The sequence below is a fragment of the Micromys minutus genome (genome assembly GCF_963924665.1).
Source record: "Micromys minutus genome assembly, chromosome: 20".
In the NCBI taxonomy this organism is placed as follows: domain Eukaryota; kingdom Metazoa; phylum Chordata; class Mammalia; order Rodentia; family Muridae; genus Micromys; species Micromys minutus.
In genome coordinates this window covers 26,083,461-26,110,675 of record NC_137955.1, presented here as the reverse complement: position 1 = coordinate 26,110,675, position 27,215 = coordinate 26,083,461, and the positions used below count along the sequence as shown (strand labels likewise).

At 39.2% G+C, this 27,215-nt stretch overlaps 1 protein-coding gene across 1 annotated transcript; it reads left to right on the top strand.

Annotated features, from left to right (window-relative positions):
* Positions 1–2,001: 2,001 nt before the first annotated feature.
* On the top strand, positions 2,002–19,616 carry IL7R (interleukin 7 receptor; the record flags this gene model as incomplete). Its single annotated transcript, XM_080933635.1, has 8 exons — positions 2,002–2,083; positions 5,055–5,193; positions 11,877–12,034; positions 14,429–14,586; positions 16,193–16,361; positions 17,188–17,284; positions 18,671–18,746; positions 19,128–19,616. 8 exons carry the CDS (start codon positions 2,002–2,004, stop codon positions 19,614–19,616), a joined length of 1,368 nt encoding a protein of 455 aa, XP_080789761.1.
* Positions 19,617–27,215: the final 7,599 nt, after the last annotated feature.

Here is a 27,215-nt window from a genome sequence, read left to right as displayed (position 1 = left end):
ATATGTGTTGAGTATATTTAAACCATAACCACCCTCCAGTCTTCCCTTCCTACCCCTTTCCAACACCTACTCTACTTCCCAAGTTCATGTGCCCTACTTCCTTAATAACTCACCGACACCTTATCCCCCATTGCTAGTGTCACCCTCACAGACTCCTGGGAGTTTTCATTGTCCTGGGTTTCTAGCTACTCCCAGAGTTACCCATCTCCTGTAACCAGGCAAGACTTTCAATGGAGGGATTGGGACACTAACTCAGACACAAAACCTTAAACTCGCAGTTTGTCCTGTCTACAAGATATGCAAAGATAAAAGATAAAGCAGAACTAGTGAGTGGCCCATGGCACGAAAGGAAGCCCACCCTTACACTATTAACGGTATTCTGCTATACATTCAGACAGGAGCCTAGCATAGCTGTCACCTGAGGCTTCACCTAGTATCGATGGAAACAAATGCAGAGACCCCCCAGCCAAACATAAGGTGGAGCTGGGAGAAATCCTATGGAAGAGAGGGAGGAAGGATTGAAGGAGTCCAGAGGGGTCAGCGACAGCTTAAGAAAACTTAAAGAATCCACTAACCTGAGCCCATAGGGGTTCATAGAGACTAAACTGTCAACCAGAAAGCATGCACAGGACAAATCTAGACCCTCTGCACATATATGACAGCTGTGTAGCTGAGTCTTCACATGGGACTCTTAAAGCATGACCAGGGCCTGTCTCTGACTACAGTGCCTGCCTTGGGATCCCTTTCCTCTAACTGGGCTGCCTTGTCTTAGCCTCAGTAGAAGATGTGCCTGGTCTTACTGCAACTCAATGTGCCAAGGCTGGTTGATATCCAAGGGAGGTCTCCCCTTTTCTGAGGAGAAGGGGAGGAAGGTTAGAGAAGGGTGAAGAGAGGGGAGAGAGAGAGATTATGAGCAAAGGAAGGAGGGGACACTGCTCTCAGAATATAGGATAATCAATTTTAAAAATTGTTTTAATAAAAAGAATCCAGAGAGTCCAATTAGCTCTGCTCTTATACCCATGCATGTAAGACTGTCCACCAGAGCTTAGGCAACCTACCATGGGACACGCCTTTAAAGAAAACTGACTCGTGCTCCTCTGATATTTATCAAACTTCCAGTATCTCCTCAGTTAGGAACGGGGCCTCAGAAATACCGGCCCTATCTGTATTGGAATGTTGATTGGTATGGTCTTATGTAGACAACTACAGCTTTTATGAAATTATGAATACAAAGATCCTATCATTTTTATAATAAATAATTTCACTGTATTTCTCTCTGGCCCCTGGCTCTTCCAATCTTCCCTTCTTCTCTTCCATGGTGTTCCCTGAGCCTTTAAGGGGAGTGAATCATGGCTGGTACTATAAATCTGATCATAAACCCTTGCCAGGGGAGGTCATAGAGCACTGGGAAAATCATACTATTATTGTTTTGTTTAAGACATAATATCAAGCTGTTTTCTATGTATTTGTCCTTATACCCAAAGAATAGTGAAGTTTTGCCTCTCACTAGGGAAACTCCTTTCTCACTTCTCTCTGAGAGCAGAGAACTTAGGGTGACCATTGAGGGTTCAGCGCTAAGTGGGACAACTATATCCTAGCATTGTCATTCTAAAACAAGAGCCTGCCCAAACAACCAACTGAGGAGCACCTTAAGTTTGAATTTTGTCCTTGTGATCCTGTTATATTGGGCCCTGAGATCACCTGAATCGTCATTGAAAGTCTACCACCTTGCTCAAAAGTAAGCAGTTAAGTTCGGGTGCTTCAAGGAGTCCTAAGATGCAGACAAAAAAAAAAAAAGTGTCACACTCTACCTCTTCATTTCCTCTACCTCTGCTTACAACAGCAATCCTTTTGCTCAGACTTCCTGTTTCTGGCACTTGCCTTCTTCTGTGATGTTCATAGTTCCCTGTCTGTGGTTGAGTAGGCACAGAGCTCAGTTTGGTCTCCCCCTCTCTCATTCAGTTGCTCACACAAGTGTGCTTCTCTCTTTTCTCTCTCAGAATGATAACTCTGGGTAGAGCTTTTGCTATGGTTTTCTGCTTACTTCAAGCTGTTTCTGGAGAAAGTGGCAATGCCCAGGATGGTGAGTCATTTCTAATTCCTTTTAAAAAGGATTTCAGATTTTCTTTAGCATACATGGTTCTCTAACAGGATGGAGCTGGGAAGCAAGAGTTTAGCACAAGTTAGGTTGTTTTGTGGGTATCAATCACCAGGACACAGGGAATGAGAGTGCAGATGGCTTATAACTTGCAAGAACCATCGAAGAGCAATGACTTTCATTCAAAGTCTGGCTCGTAAATGTGTCTGGATGGTGGTGCTCTCAGAAAAGAGACCTCATATCAATTTTCTATTTGAGCTTGTTGGATAACCTTCCAAAATTGTTGCTGCCTGAAAACCAAGCCACCATTGCTTTGTTTAACTATTTATGGAGTTCTAAAACCATAGATATCCATGATAAATTAGTGGCCAGAAGTAATAGGTTTGTGTATTCACCAGAACTGTATTTCGAGTGTCTAGAACTTAGAGGTTACCTGATAATGTATTTCTTCCAAATACTTTAACTTCAGCCGGTTCGTGTAAGATTGCTGATGAATAATTCAGTAGTGTGCTGGGGAAAGTGTCTTCTCTGAAATACACAGGATTACTTTTCTGTTCAACGAATCCATCATATGGTCATCATAATTCTCTTCAGAATTTACAAAATGCTTTGATCTTGACTCCTTAAAAATATGTATTCTAATTACAAGATAATGCTCAAAAGTCTCTGGTAGACACAAGAGCTACACACACACACACACACACACACACACACAAACACACACACCATTAAAAAGGGAAATGCTGCCTCCTGAGTGATAGTATAAAAAGCACACACCACCATACCTGGCACATATGAGCACTCCTACACTGAGCACAGTAGCACATTCCTGTAATCCTGAACCTTAGGAGGCTGAGACAGGAAGTTCATGAGTTTCAGGCCAGCCTAAGCTACATAGCAAAAGCTTCTCTCTAAATACATATGTATGCTCTTTATCAACAATACCAATACACATCAACCTAGTGACTCTGTTTAGCTCTTTGGTAAAATTCCCTTAGTCACCCTTCCTAAGCTTCAATATTCGCGTGACTTTACTGAGTAATCAGCACGGATTGAAAACCCTTGCATTTTCTTATAAAGAGAATTGTCAGAAGAGTCGTACTTTTTAGCATGACAGAGCATGAGTCACTTTGTGAGGGAGAGTCATTATCTCATGTTAAATGTGTGCAATGCATGGCAGGAAGCCTGAGAGCATTGTTGCTGTTTGGTGCAATCCTTTATCGCTGGTTTTTCCTGTTGGTCATACTGTTGCTTTAAAAAAAAAAAAAAAAGAGGAAAAAATAAAAAAGAAAAATCCTTGCTGTAAACTGGATTTTCACTTCAGCTTTTTAAATTTTAGAACTTTTTCAGATTGATGGGCATAGCACACCCATATGCCTCACATAACCATGTCAAGACACCTCCCACTTGGTGCTAGAAGGAATTTGCTACTGTCGGTTTAAAGATAAATTTGGTTTTCTAATAAGTAAAGGATGGTCAAATCAAGCAAAGGAAAGCTCAAAAGCCCCGACAGTTCAAGTTCTTCATCAAGTAATCACCCTGTGAGATATCTTCTAAATGCCACTGCCTTGCTTATAATATGTACTCCACGTGTTTCAAATTTCTATACTTAGAATTTTTATTTAATGCTTAGATACTCTCTGTCAAACACTGGATGCATTAACTCATTGTTCCACATCATGTCAAAACCACAGTAAGAATAAAAGCTTCCGTTGATATACTATGATTTTTTTCAAAAGGACTCCAAATGCTGCATGTGTATTTGCATACTTATATAGTTCACATCTTACCTTTCATACTGACTTCCCCAAGACTCGTGGGAGAGTTCTCACATTCGCTGAGGACGTACTGTGATCTGAATGAAACCTCTGTGCAGATCTGTGCAGTGGCTTCTATAATGTGCATGCGTGTGTGTACAGGAATATGGGCTTTGGGGGTCTCTGTGTGCAGTAAGAGAGCCCAGCTACAAAGTTAGAACCGCAGACATCACGCACATCCTCTGCACGTGCTCTTAGTTAAGAGCTCTTCAGCTCATAGCAGGTAGAACATTCTCCCACAATGGTGTGTGACTTTCCCCCCATTTTTTATGGGAATGTTTTTGGCTACAGAGCAATTGTGCCCCATAATAACACCTGCTAGAGTCAATGGACGACTCATTCGGACACAGCTGCTTTGATTGCACGAAACAAGGCATGGTCAGCTATCTGCATACTGCGTGAGATAACCTGAGACATACTTTATCAGACGGGGTGGTGGGAGTGTGTGGAGGTCCAGTCTTCAGCTGGCGTCTGGTGTCGTCTGCTTGAAGTGTGCTTTCTCTGCCTCGTGGCATAGATGGAAAGGTTATGTAATAAAGTTGACCCGCAGGATCTCTTTCAACATTTTAAAGTCTTGTTGGAGTTTTGTTCATTAACATTTAGCAACTTCTATTTATGCCAGGCATTGCCTTCTCTGAGCATGTTGGATCACCTGGCTGAAGTAGAGAATATAACCTCAAATAAATATTTTCTAACTATGGTTTTAAAGTGTAACAGGAATTCTGACATAAACAAGGAAAGAGGTTTGTCCATGCTCCTTATAATTTTCCAACATGCTAGTCCAATGTTAGAACAGTTTATATATACCTGAAACTTATTCCTCCACTATGATATTTTTCAGTTATAACATTATAATCTGCACCTGAACTCTGAGTTTGGCATGTTTGTTTATGGAGTGCGCATATATGTGTGTGTGTGTGTATGTGTGTGTGTGTGTGTGTGTGTGTGTGTGTGTGTGTTTGTGAGTGGGAAAGAGAGAGACAGAGACAGACAGAGAGACAGAGAGAGAACATTGAAACTTTTTCTCTGTCCCTGGAATATATATATATCCTTCACACAGGTAACATTTTGTTAAAGGGTATCAGTTTTTCAAATTCATTTGCCTTTGCCCCTTAACCACTGTGTTTTGTTCTTTCCAGGAGACCTAGAAGATGCAGAACCGGATGATGTCTCCTTCTGGTGCTACAGCCAGCTGGAAGTATACGGAAGCCAACATTCACTGACATGTACTTTTAATGACCCAGACGTCAACAGCACTAATCTGGAATTTGAAATATGGTGAGGAAGATAGCTTCTATGGTACTTAGGAATCCATCTCCTATCTATATGTGTTCCTTTCAGGACCTGCAAAGGAAGGAGTGTCTGTCCTAAGTATCAAATGCTAAAATTTACTAGGTTCTCAAACCTTTCTGAAATACTTTGTCTATTGCCAGAAATTAAAGCGAGGCAACTCTCACTTCATTTGTTAGTTCACAGGGAAACATTCACATGGTGTTTTTGATCTTGGAGATTCTACATCCCTCCATATTCACAGTCATCTAAATGAATGCCGCTTCTCCCAGAACATTCCCTAAATCAGTGTTCTATTTTCAAATTCCATTATGCAATGTAATTAATTGCTTGGCTACCAGCACCAATGCCAATGCTTAATAACTTTTTGATTTGCAGAAAGTTGTGTAACATGTATTCTTTAGTTTCTTCAATTTTAAAAGAATAAATGACTCATCTCACAGAAAAGTTATGGTGATCAAACAATTTAATATATGTAAAGAGCTCAGATAAACATCTAGTGTCTAATTAGTAATGGAGAAAGACATCAAGAAACACACACACACACACACATACCCATCCTCTTGAAACAGTTTAATTTCAGCAGTTTATTCAATGGAAAATGTCCAGTAACCCATAAGACCAAGTTGATTCTTGACTTCATATGGCCCTGAAGGAAATCAAAATGCAAGGAAAGCCTTAGGTCTGAACGTTAATAAGGAACTTGGGGAGTTATATCTTCTCCCTCCACCACCAGCCATTGCTTGTTGTCAAGGTTTATTATCTCTGGTGACTTGAAAAAAAAATACTCTAATACGAAATTCTGACTTGTGGCTATTTCCAAATTCATATCAGATGACCTCATTTTCGTAAGTTTCCATATAAGGAAAGTATGTCGAGGTCTGCAGTAGTAAAAGAGGACTTTCTGAAGTCCCATGAGTGCTCAGGAAGTCCTTTGCCACCTACAGCCCAGATAAGATGCAGATTCTCACTTCCCCGAATCTATAGAAGTTTCCTGAATCTATCTATCCTCAATTTTCTCCTGAAGTCACTGGAAGAACATCTTAGAGTTAAATGTCACAGTCTAACCTCAGTCTGTCTTTGTTATGGAGCACACTTTTCTATGGAGAACAAAAGCATAAGTATCCAAAACTTGGAGACATGCCTCAGTCAGTAAATTTCTTGCCATGCCAGCTAGAGGAGCTGAGCTAAGATGCCCAGAATCTATGTAAAAGCTGAGCGTGGTACCTGCATCCCCACTCCTGAGCTGTGCTGTGGATGGGGGAAGAGAGATGGACATGAGCTTCACTGGCTCGCCAAACCAGCCCAGGCAATGAGCTCCAGGTTTATTGAAAGACCCTGTTTCAGATAGAGTGGAAAATGATAGAGGAAGAGGGTGGAGAAATCCAGGAGATTACTTTCTAGAATAACCCATGATTATATAGGGGAGAGTCCTATCTGTTCTTCACTGAAATTCTAGTCAGGCTTCAGGTGCCTTGACCAACAAGGAAGAAGTTCCGGAAGAGGCACTGGGATGAAATCCCAATAGTAAATCTAACAAGCCCTGTGACCAGGGAGATAGTCAGATCAGCATCAGAGCAATTGCCTTACACTGGGTTACATCTGGTGAGTGACTGGCATGCGGCAGGGATCTGTAACTGATACTTGATCCCTTCAGTATGAAAATTTTCATATAAAATAAATATAGGGGGGAAGCAAGGGCGATTATCTGTTACTTTCAGGAATACCACCAGGTGGTCCATCTCAGAGCAATTCACATAAAAATATTATTTATCAGCATTCAAAATGTCAGATATGTCTTTTGGGGGAGATCACTCAAATTCTATCCATTTCAACAAAGGCAATCAATCTCTGTTTCCACATCTTTTCTGGACCCTGATATCGCTCCCACATGCTACCTACATGTTACTAATTTTCTCCATGACTGTCACCTTTACAGGCAAACTGATGTCACAGCCCCTGGCAGTGATATCTATCAAGTATTGTTAAGTATTCAGTCCTCAGGAGAGTAAACTATACTATGTCTCTAAATTGTTTAGTGCTTTCAAGCCATATCCTGGTTTTCAGGGTCATTTTTGTTGTTTTTGTTTTTTTTTTAATTTATTTAATTGATTGATTGATTTTGCATTGTTTTGTTTTTCTGCCTTTTTTTCCTCTTCAATCTGAACATCTGTTTATATTGGTAAGACAAATTCATCTCTCACACTAAGCCAGGAGGAGAATGATGGAATTAAATGTTTGGTTAAATCATCTTTAGTCATCACTCCCTACTTTCAGAACCAGATTTGAGAATGTGGCTTAGGGCCAGTGTCCCAAGGAATGCCACACAAGATCAGAATCATGAGCTATATATGTACTACTTGAGTAATAAGTGGAATCTTCTCCTTGCTGGACATACACTAGAGCATCTCTGGTCAATATAAGTATAATTCAATTCATGAGCACATAGGTCATTTTAAATTTTCTTATTGAGTATTTTTTAATTTAATTTTATTTCATTTAGTGTCTGTATTTATGCATATCCATGTATATATGCATTTGTGTATGCATTCACATGTGTATATATGTGTTACACAAGTGCCACCAACTGTAGGGGTTCTGTAGATTAAACCAGAGTTTTACACACTGAGTTATCTGAACAACCTATTCTAGCAGCATTTTTTTTCAAAAAAATAAAAGAAAATGAAGCTAATTATAACGTGTTATTTAATCTGATACATTCAAAATTTATTATTTCAGCATGTAATCAATATAAATAGCATATTCAGATACTTCATGCTTTTTTATTGAACATGTTCAAAGTGTGATGGTACATTACACCTTTAGACTATATTATAGTTTGTACTAGCCATATTTCAACTGTTTTAACAATACATTATAGGAGATCGGCTTTTGTATTGGATAGTAAAGTTTCAAATCATCTCTAAGACAGCCAACACATGGTGAGAAACCAAATAAAAATTTCTAACTAAACTGATACTCCCACTGGTGGTGATGAGTTTCTTCTCATTGTGTAAGTAAAGTCAGCAACACAACTAAAAGTCAGTCACTGTCATCAGCTTGCTTTACTTTAGTCACATGGCCGGCTCTCAGATCTTAGGACCCCTCCACAATGGGCCCAATGTCAGAGACAGATACAGGGAACTCCGTATCGGTCCTCAGTAATGTCACTGTGGAAGACATGGGCTGATGCCATTTGTGATCGAGCCTATATTTCTAAAATGCCAGAAAGCTACTTCAGGTTCAACACATATAGCTAAATAGCTTACTAATTTCTTAAAAGACATTTTTACATTTAAGTATTGGCATAAAGCCCACTAGCCTCTCTTTTCTCTACATTGCACAGGTACCCTGAGCTCAGAAGTTGGTATTTCCCCCAATGCCCTCTCTCACTTCTGTTCTAACTCAGCAAATCCTGGAAGTGTTTCCATGAAATGCTAGTTGGTGACAGACTTCTCAGCCTGTCTCTCAGTTCAAATATGTTCCCATGCATGTAGTTTACTTTGTTGTTCCTTAATTTTTACTCTTTTCTGAGCGATACATTTCAGCAAGGCCATTGCATTCAACCTACACACATACTCAGAGATTGTGGGGTTGTATGCTTCCCTCTATCCTGATCAAAGTTTACAAAAACTAAAATCTGGCAGTGGGAAGGGAAGGAAAAGGGGAGGGATGAATGGGGGAAGGACAAAAAAAGGAAGAATATAAAGTGAATGAATAAATTTAATAAATATTTAAAAATTAACATTTTATATGTTTAAAAATAAACTTACAATTTCTTCACTTATCTCCAGTTTTAAGAGTTACATCCAGTTTTAACCAGTTTCTAGCTTGGCCAAAGTTATGCGGATACCTTTGACTTTCTGTTCAGAGGACAGGAGCTATCTAATAAGGATTAAAAGTGTATAGCATATTCATCCAGTGACTTGCTACTCAGTATTTATAAAGATGAGATATAAGACAATAAGCACCATCTAGAATACAGCTCCTAGGCATGTGACCACATTAAAGAAGCCAAGTATGAGAGAGTAGTAATGTTATTTCTTTGATGAGAACTAGTACTGGCCGGCAAACTAAGATATAGTAGAAGGGAGAGCTTGTTCTTCCTTAGGAATCTGGTTAACTGTCACACACTCAGAAGGCAACCACTCAGTGTGAAAGAAATACCCTATACCTAGAACTTGACTGATGTCTTCATGTCATACACATTTCTCAAAGATCACTGAAGACTGACACATTTTTCTATGTACAATTCCATCCTCCCCCTCCAAACCCTGCAGTGAACTGTCACCCAAGAAGAAAGCAGAGAGGTTAAGTGGGTTATAAGGGGAAAATAAAGAAATAATAAAGTTATGCACTCTCATCATAAAAATAAATGACACAGAATAGAAGGAAAATTGCTGGTGTTTTCTCTCTTTACATGTTTTAAATTTAACTTCCCTCTTTTGAAAAGTGTCCTTGTGAGCTTGTTTTCCTGCAAGTTCTTTGTTCTTCAAGCCCAGCTAAGTCATCCTGAAGAGAGGAAAAGCTGGGATCAGTTGAAAGTAGAGATCTTGGCAGAAAGCCTCTATGCGAGTTACTTACACAAAATGAGTTCTTCCTACTAACCAGATACATGTGAGTGTGTGTGACAGTGTCTGTGCATTCGTGTGTCTATCTGTGTGTTTTTGTTTCTGTATGTGTGAGAGGAAGAGACAGTAATTGTGTATATATCTGTCTCTCTGTCTCTGCTGCCCACCCTTGTGTGTGTGTATGTGTGTGTGTGTCTGTGTGTGTGTGTGTGTGTGTGTGTCTGTGTGTGTATGCACATGTATTCATACTCATGTGTGTGATCAGAATATGTGTTGTCTTGGGAACTGAGGTTTGGTGATTTCTTCGATGAACTGAATGAATATACCTTTTGTTGGTGTGTGCTCAGCAGGTGGTTACTCTGCTTAAGTTTAGATTTAGATTTAAGATATGTGTAAAACTGTATAGGATTATGGACCCTATTTATACACTGCTGTTCTGAGTCATCTGTGTTTCTTCTTCTATTTTATCAATAGCAAACTTGATAGCACGTGAGCATAGCTTATATTTACTTAAATAGTCATTTTTTACAGTTTAGTCATTATTCCCTTCCTGATCCGCCCTCTGACAGTTCCTCATCCCATTCCTCCTTCTCCCACCCCACCCCATCTCCAAGAGGATTTCCTCACCCCACCTCCACCCTACCAGACCTCCCCACTCTCTGGGACCTCATGTCTCTGGGGGGGTGGGGCACATCTTCTCCCACTGAGGTCAGACCAAATAGTCCTTTTTCATATGTACATCATTCAGATACTATTTTATCTGTCCTATGCTGTTCTGTCTCACTAAGTAGATGAGGATGATCTCAAACTTCTAGTATTCCTTCCTCCGTGTTTTGAGCATTGTGATTACAGGTATATTCCACCAAACCAGATTTATGTAGGGCTTAGAAGAAACTAGGTTAGTATTCTACAAGTGAGTCATATCCCTGATCCTATGCATGCAGTCTTGGGGGATGGTTTTCTTTCCTGTATGTTGGTAGGTTTGAGGGCCAGTTTCATACTGGCTTCACGGAATAACATGGGTCATCTCTATTTGGGAAAGAAATTTGGTGGTGTTGGCATAGTGTCTTTCTTAAGCACTTGATAGACCTCAGCATCCTATAACCATCAAGTATGTAGTTTTAATTGTGAGAGTATGTGTTAATATGAATATGACTTATATTGAGATATTTAGTTCGTATGGGGTTAAGTTTTAAGAATGTTTTCCCTTCAAAATTTTATGTTCACTCTCAAAAATTGTTACATTTCCTATAGTTTTAGTATCTATGTAATATACAGTTGTGTCTTCTCTGACACTTCATGTATTGGTAACATCAAATCTTATACCCATAGTGTCATAGAAGTTATATGCAGACCATGCTTGACTCAAATCCACAGCAAATTTTAGACTCTCAAATGTTAAAATTATAGTCATGATTCACCACATAAAACTTTGCTTCCTTTCTTTGACCTATCTTGTTGAGTTCCATTAGCCAACATGGCCCTGGGCGTGGTGGTGCGTGCCTTCAGCACTATGTTGGATGTCTATGCGTTCAGGGCCAGTCTGGTCTATGTAATGAGTTTGAGGCTATATAGAAAGGCTTCTGTTTCAAACAACAAAATAAAACAAAAGGCTCTATGAAAACACCTTAGTTTACTTATTAAATATATGTAGTTGTATATATAAATCTTTTCAACCAATTTAGCATTTCCTTCAATCCTAGTTGAAGGAATAGTATCAACATTTCTTACAGTTTTAATATTTTTTTTGCCCCCCAAAATTTTTTATTTGCCCCCAAAATTTTACTTTTTACCTAAACAAAGTATTTGCTTCTTAATGACCAATTCTAAAACTATATATATATATATATATATATATCTTGCTCCCAATTTCTATAATCATGCTTTTATCACTTCAAAATCATTTGTGCGTAGTAATTATAGAACAGAAAACTATGCTATTTTAATTAATTCTCTCTTTTTTTGTCTCAGAATTTACTCATGTACTTATATACCTGTAGACACTAAAATTGAATTCATACAACTAAAGGTATCATGTTATTTTAATTGTATACAGAAAATCTTACCTAAATAAAGACGTAAAACTTTTTGTTTCTACAGTGAGGCTCTTTTAAACAGCAAGTGCCTAACTCTTAATAAGCTGCAAGGTAGATATTTTATAAAGACAACAAACTTCTTACTGATTGGTAACAGCGATATATGTGTGAAGCTTGGAAAAAAGAAGTTAAAATGCAAAAGTATGGAGATATCCACAATAGGTAAGAAATTGTGTATGATGGTATGGTTTTTATGGTTTGGATAGCTGCAGAAACATGGTTTTGCTTTCAGAATAATAATAATATGCAAGTCATAAAAAACACTTTGTAATAGACAATAGCAACTTTTTTTAAAACTTGGAGGTCTTGAGGTCTTTTCTCCATATTCACATCATATTTCAAATGTGTACAGCTCAATTAGCAAATCATTTAAAAATACATTTTCTATATTTTTCAACATTCTATAAATGAAAGAGAACTTAGAGGTAGGAGATAAATAGATGAATAAATAAGTAAATGATAACTGGATGGTAGGTAGGTAGGTAGATAAATCGATGGGTGATATACAATTAGACAGACAGACAGACAGACAGACAGACAGACAGATAGATAGATAGATAGATAGATAGATAGATAGATAGATAGAATATAGTTATATATAGACAGACAGATATATAGAAGACATTTTAAAAACAGGGTCATATGATTGGGACAGTGGATAAGGTAGAGGGTATCAGTGCAAGTTAAGTGTGGATATTGCAGAATTGAGTCCAGGTCTTAAGAATATGTTGCGTTTTTGAATCAGACTTCTTTCTGAAAGGAATTTCTACCTTTGAACTAAAGGTCTTCTACTGATCAGACAATGCGTTCTGATTATGGAAGGTGTCACCCCAAATCTACTCATTTACATTTTAATCACATCTTTAAAGTACCATTAGACTGTTATTTAACTTTTAAAAAGTAAATGCCATAGCATACCCATTATGACCTATATTATAATTATATTTCCAAAGAGATCAAATGAGGAGTGAAACATAGCCTAATTCATTTGGCCTATAATACACATAACTATATTTCGTTAAACAGAAATAATAAAAGCAGTTATATTTCAGGTTAAATTATAATTTGAATTATGCAATGTCATCTTAACTATTTGTATTTTTCTGCCTCTGGGAATTTACAGGTGAAATATACATATATATGGGAAAGTATTCAAAATAATCATATAGATGCAAGTTTTTCTGGTTTTAAAGGCTTTGACCCCCCTTCTTAATATCTTTTTCAGTACTCCAAAAGAAAACAGAGCTATTATTACTGGAGATGAAATACAGTGAGAAAATTACCTCGTCTTTGTTTAGTGGTGATGATAAAGAATAAAAATAGAAGTGTCATGTCTAAACAAAGTCTTAGGGAAAGAGCAGAAGTGTTCTACAGATAGCTTTAAAGATTGACCACCCAACAGCTTGAGCTAGGCTCTCATGAATAGCAGAAGAGGCAAGGATTCCAACAGACAAGGTCTTTGAGTTTGAGCATGAGCAGGTTGATGTTTACTCATTTGGAGATATGGTTTTCTAGAGATTAGTGCTGAATTTGTGCACCACACAGAAGCACCATATTTAAAGACGTGTCATTCATACTGCAGAGGTATTTCTCTTTAAGAGTGAGCAAAGCAGGTTACTCTTCTTAATCATCTAAGGAAACACTTCAGTGTCAGGTGAGCATCTTTCTTGCATTAGCCCATCTAAGGACACAAACTTCTGCAGTCATGGGAGCACATAGAACACACCCACAGAATCTGGGTTTGTGCCGAAGGATGTGATAGTACTGTATCTTACACTGACAAATTGTCTCTAGACAGCAACTCTATAGGCAGAGGCCTATGAAACAAATAGGTTTAATTAGTTAAATCTGACAGAGGAAGAAGTCTGAAGGCCACTCTGGAATTTGTTAGCCAGGATCAGATGAAGACTCTGCACTTATTTGTGTCGGAGGTGAGGTCCAGAGGTTCCCAGATATATCCTTGCAATTCTTTTGCTTTGGAGCCCATTAGTAACACATTCTCTTGTATTCTGATGTATATTGGCGATGGTATTTTATATTATATATTATATTATATTATATTATTTATTTTATAACCATATAGAACATCCTCCACACGGTGACCCAATTTTTTTTCCTATAGGGCTTCAGTATATAGAAAGAGACCAAGATGAGAATTATACATGGGAGGATTTGAGGGCAAAGACTGGAACTGATACAGTTCCATCTACTCACAACACTCAGAAAGCCACACCAGCCCAGGAAGGGTGCGGCAATGCTGTCTGGATGTGAAACAAGAAGAAGGAAGATTTGGCTTTGTGAATGATCAGCTTCTAAAATAGAAAGCTCTTGGATGGGTTTCAGAGCAGAAGGGCTTTAAAACATGTAGTTATCAACAGTGGATGAAAAGGAGGACAAGGAGTGTATGTGGAAAGGGTTGAAGGGAGGTCAGAAAAGGAGAAAATGGTGTAATTACCTAATTTTTAATGTACTTATGTCCTTTTTAGCTCCATACACAGATTTCATTTCCTTTTTTCTTTTTTCTTTCTTTCTTCTTTCTTTTTTTTTAAAAAACAGTTAAACCTGAAGCTCCTTCTGACCTGAAAGTAGTTTATCGAAAAGAAGCAAATGACTTTTTGGTGACATTTAATACATCTCACTCGAAGAAGAAATATGTAAAGGTTTTAGAGCACGATGTGGCCTACCGCCCAGTACAGGGTGAAAGTAACTGGACGGTAATAGAAAACAATTATGTTCATAAAACAAGTACCATCATGTTGTGTTTTTAAAACTTAGTCTTCACTCAGAGAGATTCCTGGGGTCCTACCCCCTTAATAACCTGCAACTCACACTTCTTTCTTGGCTCCTCTTCATTGAACTTGCTTTAGTTTATCTCTATGGTTTGAGCTTAGAGAGAATGGATGCTCAGCAAACCTGAACCTCACTATACAAAGCTTCCAGGGTATGGGATAATCAGTAAGAATAATTCTGCATAGCACAACCAAGAAGTAGCCATGATTTTTTTCCCCTAGGACTTTTAGGGTCAGCAGGAGGTCAACAGAAGAAAGGGAGAAAGGTTTTTCTGTCACTTTATTTTTATGTTAATGTATAAGGATTCAGTTGCAGAAGGAACAATTTATTTGCTCTTCATTTCTGTGATGTTAAGTAGGCTTCTTCATTCTCTCCTAAAGGTAAAAGGTCTTGCTGGGCTTATCATCTGTTTGGGAGATGAGCTGATAGAGAAAGGACCCTGAGGAGTTGGGGTTCTTATAATCTTCCAGCTCAACCTCAGCCCTCCCCATCTGAAATAGATAAATAAAAGATGGCTTCTCTTTCCAAAGAACAAAAGAATGCCCCCATACTCAAGCTGGGTCGTCCATATGACTTTGCAGTGTGCTGAGGCTACTTCCAGATGTATATTTCTATCCAAGCCACTTGCAACCTTTCTCTACCTCCTCCACACCTACACACAAACTGTGTGACCCTTATTCTACCTTCTCTTGTTAATCATCGAACTATCTCATCAGTGGAAAAGCAACATTAGAAGAAGAAAGAAGGGTTATAAATAGACGGTTCTAAGACAATTGGCTTACTGTCTGTTTATATAAAAATAAATTAAAATGTCTGATCTCTACTGGAGGCTTATTTATGTCAATACACACAAATATAATTGTAAGTCAAACAAAAAATTAGTATTAAATTATCATAGAACTGCAAACAGATGGTCTATCTACATAAACTCGTTAGTTAATCATTAAGATAGAGACAAACATTACAACAGGCAAATGAGCAGAAAAGTAAGAAATATATAAATTCAATAAGCATAGTCAAATAAACATAAATAACAATGAGATACTACTTTTGTCTATAAAATAAATATAATATCTTTTTGCTTAAAAACAATACAGTGTTGGAAAAGAGAACATATCTTTATTATTATGTTTGGTGTAAAGTGTTATCTTTCTGGAAGGAAATGTGTCATGTTCACTGGATGCCCTTTGTTTACCTTTGGTTTGTGAAAAGAGATTAAAAAGAAAAAGGAGATACCATAATAAAAGAGATAGCTGTGAGCCTAGGAGGGGGTTATACCTTCAGAAGGGAAAGACAATAATTCAGAGTGCAGACCCACCTGATCAGTGTGCTCTGACATCACCTGATATCATGTAGAGCCTGCCACCCATTCTACCACTGACCCTTTGCCGAGTTAAATTCCCTCATTTAAGGAATATGAAAAAACTTCCAGAGACTGCCAACATGACTGAAAGAGTTTGTATTAGACTTGAGAGATCTAGCCAACATGTCTTTCCACTTCTAATGATGTAACTTGCTCTTTCACCCTAGCATGTGTTTGTATCCCATACAAGAACAACAATCCTACAGAGAAAACTACTACCAAAAACAGTGTATGAAATAAAAGTCCGATCCATTCCCAAAGATGACTACTTCAAAGGCTTCTGGAGTGAGTGGAGTCCAAATTCTACCTTCGAAACTCCAGATCGCAAGAACCCAGGTAGGCCAAGGCGCTACAATCCCTGTGCCTTCCCCACGACTTCCTATTCTGAAGTGTAGCAAAGAGGAAGAAAAAAAAAACAAAACAAAAAAAAAAAAAACGGTGTCAACAACCCACAGGCCAGGACACTGGGAGCCCTCTTCTCCTTTCTTCGGAAATTTTTCTGCTTGCCACCTTTCCCATTTTTTTGGGATGAGGGCAGTAGGAACTGAGCCGTAGTGCCTGATAACGGACACAGATTGACTCCATGTCACTGTCCTGGGTACTCAGGGATCTACTAGTGAATCTTCATGAACTTCTTACACACTACTTTTTCTGCCTTTGTCAGGGGTCGTGGCTGATCTCTGTGTGATCCCTCTAGGCAATAAATAGCTTTGCTAAGAGAAAGAGAACAGATCAGTTTGACCGTCTATTCCATCTCCTTCCCCAGAACGATAAAGGTACTATGGGAAACACCAACAACTTTTATTTGGGGGTTATGGAGGTCTCCCCCACTGTATCAGCTTCACAACCTCATTCTGGAACTTGCTGCAGTTTCAGGGTGAACATTTATCTCTTCACCTCTTATTTAGACTTTTCCCCTTTTGGGTATGGGTAGTTGGATAGAGGTTTTTAGGCCATCATGAAAGGTCATCTTTGCATTTCAAGTAGATGATATTATTGTCATGGTCACCGAGGTCAGCACCGCTCTTTCTGTCTGTGAAAGAACTGTTTCTAAGAAACAACTAAGCGAGACCGTGTTATTTAGTAAAATTAAACCACCCCAAGTAGATACCCCCATTTTATGTTTACTGAATACTAAACATGTTCTCTTTTTATATTCCAGGAGGAGGATGGGATTCTGTTTTGCCAAGTGTCATCATTCTGAGTTTGTTTTCTATGGTTTTGTTGCTCATCTTAGCCCATGTGTTATGGAAGAAAAGGTAATTTTTTTTTTTTTAATAATCAACAGGGTTATTTGTGGAGCCCTGGGAAAGCAGGTCTCAGGTTCCACTTACTAGTCTAGGACATTTTAAAAAAAGACTTGACATTTTAAGAATTACAGTGGCAAGTATACACCCTTCCTATTCTTAGGTCCCAGTCAATGTACCGTAGTTGATTTCAGAAAGGATAAAAATATACAAACTAGACATAAGACAAATATTATTCCACAAATATTAATTTTCTATGTGCGTGTGCATCTGTAAACACGTGTGTTGTGTGTGCATGTGTATGTGTGTCTGTGTATGTACATATGCCAGTGTGTGTGTGTGTGTGTGTGTGTGTGTGTGTGTGTGTGTGTGTGTGGTGGCTATCTGTTCGTCTGTGTATATGTTTGTATTCATGTGTATACATATGTAATACGGGCTGGCCTACAGGCAGCCTAACTCAACACTAATTATGTTACTCCATTATCTTCCACCTCGTCTTTTGCGACAGGGTCTTCCACTAAACATGAAACTCCCCACCTCAGTCAGACTAATTGGTCAGGACACTGAGTATCTATCTGCCTCCAGCATTCCAAACATCTGTGAGTTACAGATGCATGTTATCATGCATTGCTATCCAAACTCAGTTCTTCAAGATTGTATAGCAAGAAGTTTATTGATTGGATTATCTCCCTAGACCATGACCTCCCACAAGTAATTCTTTAAAAGGCATTTTGCAAATGTTTTTTTCCACGGCCTCTTAAAGGACATAGAGGTGATTACCCAACTGATGTGGAGTTTGTTTGATCACCTGACTTTCTGCACACAAATTGCAAGATTTTGTATTCTTCTCTGTGGTAGAGTCCTGCCCTGTGAAATTATTTAGTGTTCTAGGAAGATGCCCTCAGCACAGGGCCACATATTCCTAGGACAAAAAGTGCTCCAATTTGAAAAATGCTTACATAAAATAATTACACCGAATAGCTTAGAATTCATTCCCAATTTCCACTGGAATGAAAGCAAAACCTTTTCTTCCAGCAAGGACAATGAATAAGATGACAATACCAACTCTGAGTGTAAGAGACCAGGTCTCATCTTAGGTCCATGTCACCAGCAATACTGCCTCCCAACAAACCCCATTCTTCACTTTAGGGCACTTTGCAACATAATTACAATGTCTTGTTCACAACAGATTGATAGCAAAGAGCTCTGTTCTATCCCCTCCTTAAATTAAGAGCATGATTCTGTCAGAGAAAAGAAGAGGTTTGTCCAAAGTTTCTCTCCAGCAGAGCCCGTACCAGAAAACTGGTTTCACAATCTCCCTCAAATAAAGAGAAAGAGATGTCCATGTGCCTTCTCCTTCTGATGTCTGTTTCATGTATGACTATTATCTGGTTTTAGGATTAAACCTGTCGTATGGCCTAATCTCCCTGATCATAAGAAAACTCTGGAACAACTATGTAAGAAGCCAATAAAGGTAACTGCTTGAGGTGGAGAGAGAAACACCATACTGTTGAAATCTTAGTCTAAGAGAAAATAAGAGAAGGGGAAGCTGACACTCAATTGTTGGTCTTTTGTTTGTCACATAAATGAGACCCCTTATAAGACTCTGAGGAATAAAACCAAGATACACAGGGTAGAGGGTTGTGGGGGGGAAATAATCAGTGTTTACTTCAAACCAAGAGTTTCACAGTCAGAAGTGAAGCCGACTGAAGACCAAGCAGATTGTTTTCACTCATTGTGCAGTAAATTTCATGAGAAAGTTTCTTAGGCTTTTTGTTTTGTTTTGTTTTTCCTGAATTGACTCTGTAGTGGCTCCTCTTTGCGGGGCCACTAATATGTCTGTCTTTCTCTGCAGAATCTTAATGTGAGTTTCAATCCTGAAAGTTTCCTTGACTGCCAGATTCATGAAGTGAACGGCATTCAATCCAGAGATGAAGCAGAAAGCTTTCTGCAAACTGTTCTTCCTCCACAGCCTGGGGAGCAGGGACAGACAGCAGCTGTACACAGTGCAAACTGGCCATCTGAGACTTCAGTCAGCATGCCAGAAACATTCAGAAGCGAAGCACCCCTGAGATGCCTGGCTAGAAATCTGAGCACATGCAATACCCCTACATTCCTTTCCCCTAGGTCCCCTGACTACAGAGAAGGTGACGGGAATAGGCCTCATGTGTATCAAGACTTGTTGCCTGGCTCCGGAAACACAAATGGCACTGTCCCTCAACCGTTTCCTCTCCAGTCAGGAATCCTAATACTAGTTTCTCAGAGACAGCCCAGCTCCACTTCCTCGGTACTGAATCAAGAAGAAGCCTACGTCACTATGTCTAGTTTTTACCAAAACAAATGAATTATGAGAAACCTGAGACCCCTTCCATCGAAACCCAAATGATCACAGAGGTGGAAAGTCTGGAATGCTTGCTCTCCCTCACAGCTCACAGAAGAGAAAATCAACGTGGCCTTGCTCCACAGCTTCAGCATTCTAAGAAATCACTTTGATCTTCTAGCTCAGAAGCATTTACACACAGCAGGAAGAATCTGTTTTCCCCTTGTTGGATTAGTCATAAGAGTACAGATAACCCAATTAAAATTGTAAAGCTCAGTTAAGTGATGAGTGAAGGGAAAGATAGAAGGAGGTGGTGAATGTAGGAAGAAAAAAAGGAAAGATGTCAGTGGTGGGTCTGTCATTAGGACTTCCTATGCATCTTGTACTACACAACTACTGCTCTTGTTTCTTCACACAATAATACTACAATGTGGGATCATCCATTATAATTGCTATTTTGTCATCGAGGCTGAAGTTAAAGGTAGAGATTTTCTGTAATGTCTGAGTCTTTCTTCCAACAACAGATGAGGCATGCATTTCAACTGCAACGCTCCCTTGCCATGAACCTGTCCTACTGTTGAGTGTCAAACATCACCACTAGGTGGATGGTTACGTAGTCATACTCCAAACTGGGTCATTTTGAAAAGGGAAAGTCAGAAATTATTAATAGTAAGTAGAAACTGGATCTGGCTCAGAGAGACTTGTATGGTTATTTTACCTAAAGTGGCTATGACGATGAACACAGAGGACAAAATACACTTATGGGAGTGAAATGCCATGACCATGTATCAAAGGGAGTGGGAGAAAGAAAACAGGCTCCAAGCTCATTTGATTTTGTTTTCTTTCATTTGAAAACAAATTCAAGAAGCAATAAGTGAGAAGCCAAGGAGTTCTACAGTCAGCTATTAAGACTATGCTTTTCCTGCTGCTATAACCCATTGAGTTCGTAGGTGGAGCTATGGCCTACCTACATCAGAACAACATCTAACAGTGCGAGGAGGAATAGTCCTCCTATGTGTGCAGACACCATTACAAACTACCCCAAGTTCTACAGCCTTGGAACTACAGGAAGAAAGGGCTATGCACATCTCAGTGAGTACCCCAGGAGAAACTATGATCATAGAAACACAAAGAAGATAATGGGTAAGTTACTCAAATCCAAGTGTTGATTCATGACTGCAAGTCACAATTTTGAATCCCTGCTGAGATATGGCCAATCTCCTGAAGAAAACAACAAACAGCTGAAAGACACCGTAATTGGGTGCCTTAGCATTAAAATTCTGTTTCTGTGTTGACACTGGTTGTTTGAATTGGTATGTTTGTCCGGTCATGTATTATATCTGTGCATTATATTCAGATAATCACAACTGCTGCTAATGCTTGACTATATACTCAGGAAACGGCACACAATGTAACATTACTGGTTGGTTCTGCCAATTTTCCTCTTGGGATTTATAAAGGAAAACCCAAACTCTTGGTTAAAGACAATATGCAAAACAGAGATGTCAAGTACTATGTCCAAGTAATGTGAAATACAATGAGAAATAGGAAACAAATTTATCAATCAACTGTTGTCTGGATTCAGGGGATCTCTAATTATTCAATTTATTTTCTATAAGCCTTTGTTTCTCTCTTCATCCAGATTTCCATGGGAATGTTTGCCTTCAAATACAAGTACGGGCTATTGTCTGGAATTGATACAGTGCTGGTTTTTTGTTATTTTTATTTTTATTTTCTGTGAGCTCAGCAGTTTTTCTCTGGCGTTCTTTAATACATCCACCATTCACTACAGTGAAATTCTCTGGGTTGATTGTCCACTTTTTAAGTGCATTAATGGTATTCTGTAGAGCTGTTGCATGGATAAATGTATGATGTGCATTACCATTTCTATTTAGCTAAATGCTAAGGAACGCTATGGCTGCAGTGTACTCTGTGACTGTGACAACTACCCGTAAGAAAATGTACTCTATAGTTCATCACAGACCTCCTTAGCTACTGAAAATATCCTTAGGCCATTTAACATGTTATGATTTTCAGAGGGATATTTTTTAAATTAGTTATTTTCTTTATTCACATTTCAAATGTTATCCCCTTTTCTTGTTTCCCTTCCAGAAAACTCCTATACAACCCCCACCCCTGCTTCTATGAGGATACCCCCACCCACCTACCAACTCCCTCCTGCCTCCACACTGGCAATTTCCTACACTGTGTCATTTAGCCTTCACAAGACCAAGAGCCCCTCCTCCCACTGGTGCCCAACAAGGTCATCCTCTGCTACATATGTGGCTGGAGCCATAGGTCTCTCCATGTGTACTCTTTGGTTGGTGGTTTAGTCCTTGGGAGTGCTGGGGTGTCTGGTTGGTTAATATTGTTGTTCTTCCTTGATAATGAACTAATAGCAATTTGTTGAGACACCATGCTATCTTACTTTAACACTATGCTAGCTACTAAACAATGGAATGAGAAACTCCAAGCTCACAGTTATATGGAGAAAACAAAACAGACTAATATTAAAATACATTACACTTATGCTTTATGCTAAATATCAGTCAAGATTCTTAACAGTTAGCAAAACAAGTGCATTCTAATCAGAAAGAGTTAACTAAAAATAGTAGACAGTGCACAGAACCACAGGGAGAGTGAAGAGCCAGTCTTGCAGGCCACAGTGTCTCCCTGTATCTCTGAGACTGACAACTCCAGAAACTGAAAATAGTTACTTTCACTGGGGTTACTTGTTCCTGGGAAATCTTAGGCATGACACCCAGTGACTTCACACCACAGACTGCTAGACTGTGACAGAGCTAATGCCTGCGGATGACAGAAGCAAGCTTTGCCCTGGTGTGGGCCACAGAGGGAGATAAGAGAACCCCTGACATTTAAGTATACAGAAAAAGGTAGGCACTGCTAAGGGGTTTGGCGGGGGGATCCCCAATATAGAATGGAGATTCTAAGGCTAGGAGAAAAGAACGGAAAAACAAGACCAGGTAAAGAGGATGAAGAGATGACTCAGCAGCTACAAACACTGGCTGCTCTTCAGCCATAGAGGACCCAAATCCAATTCCCAGTATTGCCATGGCGACTCAGCATTGTCTGTAATTTCTTTTTGCATAAGTCCAACACCTTCATCTGGCCTCGCAGGGCAGATGTAGATGCAAACAAAACATCCACACACAGATAAAATAATAAGTTTTAAAATACTTTTAAAAATAGGTAAAGGCTATATGGAAGAAGATCCAAGCAAGGACAACGTGAAGGTTACGTTTCATATGGTAAAGCAAGGCACTGGAGTGGGCCAAGTAGCTGAGCCTAGAGATGACATGGGGATTTTCTCAGCACAGGGAAAGGTACAGTGATCCGTGGAGTTGTGAGACAAAGCATTCGGAGAAATGACAAGTACCGAGGCCATCGCTGACTCAAGACAGCACCAGTAACTTCAGAAAGGAAATCACATCTTCAGAGAAATAATATAATTCACCTTGAATGTTTTCTTTAAGCATGTCTGTATATTCTGTGTTGTGTTGGTCAATTTGGGCTACTTAAACAAAGCATTGTGGTCCAGGTAAACTTAAAAACATCAGAAAGTCATTTCTCACGGCTGTCATGGGCTTTGAGGAAGGCACTGAGTTCCCATTGCACCTACATCATGGAAGGTGCTCCCTAGGACCCTTGGACGGATTTTACAAGGTCCTACTTCAGAGAAGAAGGTAAAATTTCAATATGAATCGTGATGGCACCAACATTCAGACATTGCAAGGTCATTCCTCCTAGTGTATGGGCCTAACTTTATCGATACACTAAATGGCAAATGGCACCCTTTAACTTTTTATTTCTTTAAAAAGAGAAATGATTTCAAGATCATTGAAAAGACAGAAAGAGTTCCATCTTTAAAATAATATTTGCCACCCTTAGAATTTCTGCCAACAGTTTGCCACTCAATTTTTTTAGCAGTATTCTTAGATTGTGAAGTTATTATGTCCTCGGAATTTTTAAGGTCATTCTCTTAGATCGAGAGCTGCCTTTCATTGAATATTCATAATTTATTAGCTCCTTAACTACAATTATCACATGTTCTACTGCCTTAAACAAGTGGCAACATCCTTAACTATCCTTTTTGAACAAACGTGATTTAGTACAAGTAATTGTACAGAATGTACTCATATGCTAGTCTTAATTGAGATGCCAATGTATTTAAAAGATGGCTAAGAAGTGTCCACTTGATGCATGGTGTGGTAAATCATGTCTGTGAGCTACTACTTGCCTAAGAACCAGTATTCCAGAGGGTCTAAAGAGTTGTGACTGGAGAGGAAATGAGAGTTGATGGTGGTCAGCAATTCAGTAAACAATATAAATGTTGTTCTTCACCCTATAGAGGCTGGATACAGTTAAAAAGGAACTTCATGTGGCACATTATCTCCCACTGAGGCCCGACAAGGCCACACAAGGTAGCCATGGAGACTGAGCTTCATGTCTGCTATAGATATGCTAAGAGATGTGCTTGTTCCACCCCATGCATGTTCTTTAGTTGGGGGTACAGGAGGAGGGACTCTGTGATGGAGGAATCAGAAAGGAAGGGGAAGGGGCTGGAGAGATGGCTCAGTGGTTAAGAGCACTGACTGCTCTTCCAGAGGTCCTGAGTTCAAATCCCAGCAACCACATGGTGGCTCACAACCATCTGTAATAGGATCTGATTGCTGTTCTGGTGTGTCTGAAGACAGCTACAGTGTACTTATGTATAATAAATTAAATCTTTAAAAAAAGAAAGGAAGGGGAACAGCATTTAGCAGAGAGAGAGAGAGAGAGAGAGAGAGAGAGAGAGAGAGAGAGAGAGAGAGAGAGAGAGAGAGAAGGAGGTAGGGAGGGAGGGAGAGAGGGGGAGGGAGAGAGAGATGAAAAAAGAGAGTTTTATGTGGGAGCTGGAGAAGTGGCTCAGCATTGAAGAGCTTACATTGTTGCTGGAGAACTCAGTTCAGTTTTCTGCATCCGCATGTCAGCTCAGATCTGGCTGTAGCTCCAGTTCCAGGGTATGTGCTGTGCTGTAACTGGGGTACCTGTGTGCACATAATGTATATAAGCTCACACAGGCACACAAACACCAAGTAAATTTTTTTTTATTTCAGGAAGGGCATTTAATAACTTAGGGGCCCAAGTTGACACTCTATCAGTTATATTTTTATGATGAAGATACCACTTTTTCCTTGCTCTTGTGTGGGAATTCTGCCTCCCCATATCATCTGGACGTCTGAGTATACCTGAAAAACTAGTAAAATACTCAATTTCTAGAATACAAGTTCCTCTAGGGGCTCTCTTCTGACCTAGACTTAGTTTCAAATAGTAGGATACACATTAGACATTGGAAAGATCTATATTAAACATAAAATTGTCCATATCTGACCATCTTTTAACTATAAAAACATTGTTAAAGGTAAAATTCGACAAGAATCTAGAAAGAATCTACACACATACAAACACAAACTCATACATACACATACCACACTATCAAAAGATTAACAATCAAGCTATATTCAGAAAGCACTGGACTCATACACACTGTGGCAGCAGGCATGAAGCCTGCATAGGACATCTGGAGACTGCAATAGCCAAAACTAAGCTCTTTTTTTTTATTTGCAAAAGGGTATCATTTGTAGATAAGTCTATCTTCTAAATACATATTTAGAAACCATCAGGTACAAGTATGTACTGGATTTCATGGATGTAGACATGAAGCACTTTTTACATGTGCCTGTCATTTTTCTCACAGGCAACCTATTGAATTTGAACCTATTTACTTGAACCAGCCCTCCCAGGCCCAGTTGCAGGCCCATGCTTTGACCTACATAATATCATCTCCAATTCTTAATAATGCCCAGGTTCCAAAGGAGAAGGCATGCTTTCTTTGTCCCCCACAATTCTTTCAGTCTTCATGTGGCTCCCATGCCTAGCCTCTGTGTAATTTTCTTATGGAAGACCTCACAGTGTCAAAAACAGGATGCTTTTCCATTTCTCTTTGCCATGTCTTTAATTTATTCCCTCCCTATCTCCTTCTATAGTACTAATTAACTTTTCCATACATTGATTTCTGGCAATTCTCTTCGATTCTAAAATTCAGCTTCTAGCTAGCATCTGCTGTCCACTCTATTCTTGGGTATTTAATAAATACTAATTCATGGAACTGTTAAAGACATTGGCCAAGGAGAGGAAGTTGACACAAAGACCTATTTTATAATGTGGCCTTAGGCTCATTTTAGACATGGTTATGGTTCTGCCTAGGCAGACAGAGAGGTTCTTCCTGGCCTGATTCTCACAGGACATACCCAACAATCTTCAGAGAAATAGTGCCACACAAAAAATCTGCTCAAGTCATGTCATAAGGAAGCCCTTGTGATAGCTTCTAAGAAAGGCATAAAATGCTCTGGGGGATCTAGCATATTCATTTCGTATGGCTACTGTTGCAAATTATCACCTACTTAGATGTTTAAAACAAAACGAATGTATTCAAGGAGTCGGGTGTCCAGAGCAAATCAGAGATGGCTAAAGACCCAAGTGTTCACTGGGCTACATTGTTCTGGAGTCTCTAGAGAATTCATTCCTTGCTTTTCTCATTGCTCATGCAAATAGCATTCTCTAGAATGTAGGTTTCAGATCACCCCTCTGTCATGGAAATGGGCAGTTAGTTGCAATCTCTGTACCCCATTTCATAATGTCTTCTTTGGCTGTTGCCCTCTTCCCTTCCCCTAAGGAGAACAGGCGTGGTTATATTAAACTTAAGCAGATGGGAATATTTTTACTGTAACCACATCTACAGAGCCTGTTTGTCCTGTGCATATGCTCTTGTAACCAGGCTATGTTCATCTTCAGAAGCCTATTGTGTAAAATGTATTGTGTAATCTCTGGTCATCTTCATTTCCATTACATCTCAGATATTATCTTTTCTGGGAGGGCATAGCCTTATAGATCCAGATTTGCTTGATATGTATATCCCTATAACACTTCATGCTTATGACTGTCAGTACCACACCAATTTGTGATTACTTTGTTCTGTGATTCCTCTAGGAACTTTAAGTATTATGGCACTGAGGACTACAATCATGGGACTTTGCGTCTCTTGCTAAACACAAAAGCACCAAAGGAAAGACAGGATGAACACATTAACAAATAAGGTTGAATTCTTTCTTCATCACTGTTCTAAATAAAAAGACAAGCTGAGCTGTTCAGAAAGAGCTGGCCCCACATCCCTGGGAAGTACCGCATCTGGGCAGCCACGTGCAAGGAGTCAGTTGCCTTCCCCGTCCACATTTCCCTCCCCAGCTGTACTCTTAACCACTGTGACCACAAAAGTGGGGAAATTATAGAGTGAGAGGGGGTAACAGTTTTCCTAGCTTCAGTTCTCTGATAATTATCTACACTTAATTTTGTTTATTAATTAAATTTAGTTCATTTAAGATCCCCACAAAAGTTAACCTTAGCTTCTGAATTATGACACTGTGTGCCTTTGTGCAAACATTTGTACATAGCTTGAAGTAACGGCTGTAAAGAGAAAAAAAAATGTTTTTTATAAAACTTGGTGAGTCCAAGGAACATATTAACACTCCTCAAGACATGGAGAAAAACAAAATGTGAGGCAAA